The sequence below is a fragment of the Bremia lactucae genome, linkage group LG11 (assembly GCF_004359215.1).
Source record: "Bremia lactucae strain SF5 linkage group LG11, whole genome shotgun sequence".
NCBI lineage: Eukaryota > Oomycota > Peronosporomycetes > Peronosporales > Peronosporaceae > Bremia > Bremia lactucae.
The window spans coordinates 3,626,183-3,633,237 of record NC_090620.1 but is presented as its reverse complement, the minus strand read 5'-3'; the positions used below and the strand labels follow the sequence as shown (position 1 = coordinate 3,633,237).

General features: G+C 42.5%; 1 protein-coding gene across 1 annotated transcript; it reads right to left on the bottom strand.

Annotated features, from left to right (window-relative positions):
• Positions 1-1,131: 1,131 nt before the first annotated feature.
• On the bottom strand, positions 1,132-3,438 carry CCR75_002654 (uncharacterized protein; the record flags this gene model as incomplete). Its single annotated transcript, XM_067960751.1, has 1 exon — positions 1,132-3,438. One exon carries the CDS (start codon positions 3,436-3,438, stop codon positions 1,132-1,134), a length of 2,307 nt encoding a protein of 768 aa, XP_067817369.1.
• Between the last annotated feature and the right edge of the window lie 3,617 nt (positions 3,439-7,055).

The following is a 7,055-nucleotide window of genomic DNA, read 5'->3' as shown; positions in this document are numbered from 1 at the left end:
TAAAGCTAAGGTAAATTAGCTTAAGGTCTAGTTTAAGGCGTAAGAATAGAGAAAAAGTAAAACTGTATTAATGTATGTGGTTTTGTTCGCAAGCTTCTTCTGAATTTATTATATATGTAACTTACTATGTATGGCGCCTCCTATGCATGCAAAGCATACCTCAACAGGTTATAAGTTCGATTAAAGGGCGAGTAGCACAGCGATCGATGCAGGCTTTGATTCCTTAGCTTCTGCTGATCTCAAGGAATTCAGCGGCTGTGAAATATTTCAAGGACAAGGACGGCCTCGACTTGAAAAATATATACGGGACATCCCGTACACAGCAGTGAGCACTCCCAGTGGGATGCTCTAGGAATGGCTAGTAATACCACAGGGGCTTAGTAAGGGCCCCCCCCAACATTCAACATATGCGTACTGAATCTGTTAAGACCCGTGCATGAATTCGCACAAAGTTATTTCGACGATGTTTTCGTTCATAGCTGGGCTATGGACGGAAATACGGACGTGAGAGTCATAAAATTGCGCACCCCACAATCGTGTCTTGTAATGATTGGCGCGTTTGATTAAAACTTGAATCAACACCAATCAATAGAATTAATGTCTTATTGCCTCGATATTACCAAATTTTTTAATTTAGGAACTAATCAAAAAAGATATTTATTAGTACTTTTTATCGTATTTCTGTTCATGGAACATAATATTACTTATTCCTCTTTTAGAAAATAATACTTATTTAACGATACAACTCGTTACATCGTTGCTTCGCCTTATATTGAGCAGCAAGCTCCTGTCGAAGATTACACGCTTCGGAGTTTGCGTCAAATAAATTATCTAAATGTCTATTGAATTATTATTATTATCAATTAATTTAAATTTCATTTATTTTTCAATAATAATTGATGATATAATGGGACAAGTTTTTTTTTATTATTCCAACCTAGGCGCATTAATTGTTCATAACGGTGTCTTCGTAGTATTTTAGAGAAAGAATGTATTATATCGTAAAAACCAGCTTAACGAAAGAGGTAAAAAAAACTTTCCCTACGATATAGTCGGCATTTGTATGGAATGTACGTCAAAACAAGTAGTATTGATTATAACGCAAACAGCATGCAAATCGAATTCTGGAGACTAGATTCTTCCATTGCCAATCTCAACGAAAATGACGAGCTTTTTTTCACAGTGCTTCGTGCTACCATCATCCATGCACTGTACTTTGTGCAATTCTTGATTCTCTATCCCAACAATTTCCTCTAGCTTCGAACCACATGAAACGCGATAGACATCCATTGTTGCCAAATTGTGTTCTCGCACAAATGCTGCATATGTTTCTTCCCTTATAAAATATTCTTTCTGCAATCCCCTCGTCACTACCAAATGCAGTTTGGATTCAGCCGGTACACGCGACAGAATCTTTCTTATTGTCTCGAGCGACAGAGGCTGCTCCTCGTCGTTGCATTCGCCAGATATCAGCCCGGAATCAATACGAAAGTCGATCGTTTCACTGTTGGCAGTTTGGACGAAATTGTCCAACTTTAATTCGTCATTAAGCAGCCAAGCTGGCCATTTTACGTTTGGAGGAGACAAGAATGGAACGACCCAATTCCCGCGTGTCTCAAATCCTACAGGAAAATCTATCTTCACATCTTGTGACTTAACGCCCAATTCGTACAAAAGCCGACCCAAAAATGTCGGGAATGCCACCCCACCAAGTCCGGCAACATGACTCGCCAACACGACAGCCGCGAACACGAACACTTCGAAACGCTGCTTCTCGTCCATAGGCTCGTTGGTATCATGCAAATACATTGTTGTAGTCGGCACTGACAAAAAGACCTCACGCAAGGAAAGGTCAAACGGACGATATGACATACCGCCCGTCAGAGTCAAGTAAAGAAGGACGTCATTCGACGGGTGAGGAAACACACTACGACATTTCCAGCTTCTTCTGTCTTCAAAATCGAATTCGGCTTCGTCGGCTTTGTAAGAATTGCCATTTGCCTTCAGAAACAGCCTAAATGTCCTCTTTTCATCTAAGCAAGCATAATGACTGTCAATCAAATTCAATTTACCGTCTTCAACACGACAACTCGAGCAGAGCAACAAGCATAGCTGACCAATTTCAAACTCGTGATGTCGTCTTTGCTTCCTCCGGGCCAATAGTGGTGCCAAATGTCCAACCAGTGCATTTAAGTAATTTGCTGTATTATTGCCGACATTCCACGGATTTTCCCGTATATACTGGATAGCAATCTCAGCGAAGAGCGGTCGACTATTCGCGACAATGTTTTGGAAAACCGTTGGTAGTATTTGAACATCACTGCCAATTACGGTGCGAGGTAAAAGTGGGTGCACTATGCACCACAGATAATCCGCAGGACATCGCGATCCAGAGGAAACCGAAGTCAAACCTCGTGCCGTACCACTCGTGGAGCTGACTACCACAACAAGACCAAACGATCGAAATACGTTTAGCATGAGACGAAGGCGACGTCTATTATCGTAAGCCCAACGATCGTTTGATGCGGCTTTTCGATCAATTTCACGCGGAAAATCATCTAGAAAAAAGATAAAGGGCTTTTTTCCATTCGTAACACGATCTTTGAGTGCCTGATTGACATCGTTACGAGTCCAAACAGCTGTTTCCAATTCATTTTTTTCGAGCAGTGCAGCATAGATAAAGCCATAAAGAGATAAATAATTTTCACCTTGCAATAACATAATGCTGCCCGTATTTGGCCCATTCGTCATTTCAAAGTCTTTTTTCAGGCAATTTTCGAAAACGCGGCTACGTGATGCATACGCTGCACTAATGTCTTGTCCTTTATCATCGACATTGTCACACATTATGTGATAAATATCAAATTGTCCAGTGGCGTCCAAGTTGAATGCCATTTGCGTCTTTCCCATACCAGACGAGCTTTCCAAAACGACAAATGGTGTAACCTCATCTTTGCTCTCGAGAATTGAGCGGATTGCTTTCGAAAGTGACTCGACTTGTTGTTGACTAGCAAGTGTCTTGGAAAGAGTCTCATACCTTTCCACAGTTTTCGCGGTTTTGCTGTTCCGCGAAATAGAGAGAATTTGTCGTGGGACCACTACCAGCACGTGAATTTGCCTTGGCTGCGGCGCGGGCATTTGGTTTTCGTTTAGATAACGCTGGATAGACCGAGTTGACATCAATGGCTTGCAATCAAGCATACTTTCGATGTCATCATCCACATTTCCCTTTATAAGTTGCTGTGCACTCGGCTCGCTATCTGACAGCCACGCGTTCCCCTTTCTCGCCAAGTACAGCTCGAGTTCGGCAGCATCGCATTTTATTTTGTTTGAGTTTTTAATTTTGATAGCGTCATTCAAGGCCACCACTGACTTCGTTTCGTCAATGGTCACAGGGAATACGCTTCTCTCTCCGACTATGGCACATAAGAGCTTCATTATACGTGTTTTGTCTTTCTGGGAACTCTAAACGCCGCAGATTATCCCTTGAGGTTGTAAACAGCATAGATTGAAAAGTGAAATTAATGATTTAAGCTTTAACTGAGAAATTCCGTAGAACTTTCCACTTCTTCCAGTTCGACAGGAGACGCAGTGCAACAGTTGAATTATATCACTCTTCGAACTAATGTCTCGTTGCGTCAATATTTCCAAATTTGATAACATTGGATGAATCAAGTCAACTAATTAATAAAGATAATTATTTGTACATTTTATCTTATTTCTTCTTATATAAAATAAGAATATTTTTTCCTCTTACAGGAAATAATACTAAATATTACTGGTTACTTTAAGTTAAAATTAACGCCGCCAATCGCCTGTAACGAGGTGTATCTTTACGTGAAATTAACACTTAAAAGGTTGTTAATGAATATATTAATTAACAAAAGGTAGAGTTGGAGAATTTTACTTTACATAGTAATTTTCGAACAGCTTATCCATTGCAAGATATTTGCCATTATATCTACTTGCTCCGCGGTCCCCCGTCAGCACTGGACGCACACAAAAAGAGATACAGAAAAGACTTTATTACATGTTATGTATTAGTTTATAATTAAGTTGGTATTAAGTAGATAGAAACAGAAGCACTGTATTATATTAAATACAGTTTACTTATAACTCTCTTTAGAGAAAGTGTTCTAAAGAGAGTCTTCCTCTGCACGTATTAGTGTGCGTGAAGCGACGTGAGGCACCACTCGCGCTGTGCGTCTAGCAACAGGCGCATCGATAACAGTAACGAAACGCGTAGTGAAATTTAACTACACGTTAACAGATTTACAGTATGATGAAATCATCATCGTACTGGATTTGGATGACAAATTTGATGTCATCCTAGGTTTGCCTTGGCTCAGAAAATATGAGCCAAGGATCAACTGGCAGCATCGATCCGTAAAGATGCCTGCCACTTGTTAATGAGATGACCATCTAATGAACATTTTGGAGCGTTCACAAGCGTGTGGATGTGCTACGAGGGAGAGCGATGGCCTTACTTAAGCTACGGTCGTTAGTACAACTGCACAAGATCACAGTGTGATTACTAATCACCCTGTGGAGTCAGCTGCCGGCGGCTGTGCGAATACACATGCAGCGCCGAAGGTCCACCACTCAAATAAGTCGAGTGGATTGAGACATGAATGTGCGTCTAGCGAGCAACATTCAAGGAATATACCGGTTGTTCAAAAGGGGCAACACGATGATCCTAGGTCAAGTAGAGAGTCGACGGTAGAGGACCCGACTGTGATAGCGCAATCACAGTCGGTAAGACGTTGAAGGAATAAGTCCCCACATACTTTAGAAAAAAAAAACTTGAATAATTAATGCTGAATTGACTAGAATTCAGCATTCCGAGGGATTGATCCCTCGACAGCCTATTGACAAATACCAGGAAGAAACCGAGACGTTGAATGTCTTGGTTAATAACGGATCAAGAAAAGGCGCTTATACTCTTGATCTGTATGCGCCTCCGATGTTAACTTCGGAGATAACTCAATTAAAACCCTAAAAACCAAGCAGTTCTTGAGAGATCTGCATAGTGGTAGAATCAAGAGGATCTGCGTTTTCGTCAAAGAGGACGAATGCGTAACCGATATTCGGATAGCGAAAAAGTTTGTAGAGAACAAACGGGTTTTCAGCAGCTAATTGATCGACGAAAGTGTTCTCGATGTGAACACTCGGATTGAGAGATATACTTCTCCATCCTCTGAGTAACTTTAGACAAATTCTTTATACAAAGATTTGATTGAATTCAAAGATGTATTCCCCAAAGCAGTTCCGTGCGAGTAGCCTAAGGCTAAAGGCATCCGACATGAGATCGAGCTCAAACCGGGCTCGAGATATTGTGTCATGAAGCAGTGGCCACTGACACGGCGTGCGTCCTAATTACGAAAAGATCAGGGCAAATACCGACTGGCCAGTTCCATTCGATGTCAAGGGACTTAGAAAGTTCCTTTGATTAGCGGCGTACTTGCACAAGTACTCACGCAATTCTGCCGAGATGACAGTTCATCTCTCTCGTCTCTTTAAAAGAGACAATATATGGTTATGGAACGCTGATTGTCAGCGTTCCTTGAATAATATCAAGCAAAGCTTGATTGCAATCGCCGAGATGGGCGACTGCAGATCAAGACAGACCACTCCATGTAGTCTTAGATGCCAGCGATTTCGCAATTGGCTGGGCGTTAATGATATACGATTCAGACGCCGCAAAGCGCGTCCTCTGCTACCAATCGCGTCAGTTGCAACCAGCTGAAAGCAATTACCCAGTGCATGACAAGGAACTCCTTGCCATGAAATATGCACTGGATAATTTAGGGTCTATCTCGTTGGAGATTTACCGTTGCTCGTATATACGGACCATGCGTCATTACGCACGGCCGTAAACAGCCCACACCACTCGCAAAGAATGGCGAGGTGGGTATCCTTCTTCGTGGAGTATAACTTCTCCGTCGAATATAAACCAGGACGGCTTAATTTCGTCGCTTATGCGTTATCACGCCGACCCGATTTCGGCCGGTTGCGCACTCCGACAGTGGAAATAATCTCACTGTTGCAACACTCATTACAAGTGTCCGTCATAAATTTTGTTTGATGACATAAAGAAAGCCTACACGGACGATAAAGGCCTTCTACGTTTAATGGATCATCTGATGAATCGATCCAATAAATCTTTAAAAGACTTACCGGCTTTATATCGATCGTCATCCGATCGATACACAACACGTAACGGCTTATTGTATTACACAGCCAATACCGGCGACCCCACGTGTCGTCGTCCCAACTCACAATGATTTGCGCTTGCGCATTATGTATGAGTGTCACGATGCACCAACAAGTGGGTATCGTGGACGTGAGAAAACTTATCTCACAGTAAGTCGCGACTTTTACTGGCCCCGCCAGTATCAGTTCGTGCGCAAGTACATTCGTGCTTGCGAGGTATGTCAACTGGTGAAGCCTAGCCCTCCATTTAGAGCACCTTTCAACCTCTACCACTTCCGGCAGAATGTTGGCAGTCCGTATCTATGGACTTCGTCTTCGGATTCCCGAAGACGATCACAAAAACAATGGAATTCTTGTTTTTGTAGACAGATTCAGCAAGATGGTACATCTTGCTGCAGTACCAGAGTCAATCACGGCTCTGGGCTGTGCCCGTGTCTTTATCGACACGGTAATTAGACTCCAAGGGTTTTCTTCGTGAATTGGGCTTAGATAGAGATCCACGGTTCACGGCGGAGTTTTGGCAATCCGTGTACCGATCTCGCGGAGCACGGCTGACTATGTCAATATTCTAATTACCCAGAGACAGATGGTCAGACGGAACGCGTAAATCGCGTTTCGAAGAGATACTTCGAGGTTTTGTCCAATCGTATCCGAATTAAAGCGAGTTCTTACCGATGGTTGAACTCGCCATCAACAATTCGGTGCATGCGTCTACAACGCATACCAACCCAATTAGAGGGATCCTCTAGTTTAAGGGGAGGACTCGCACGAGCAAACCATTTCTGGCGTATGCTCACCTCACGTCGAAGTTACCAACGACGCGAATGATGTCGATGTCAAGC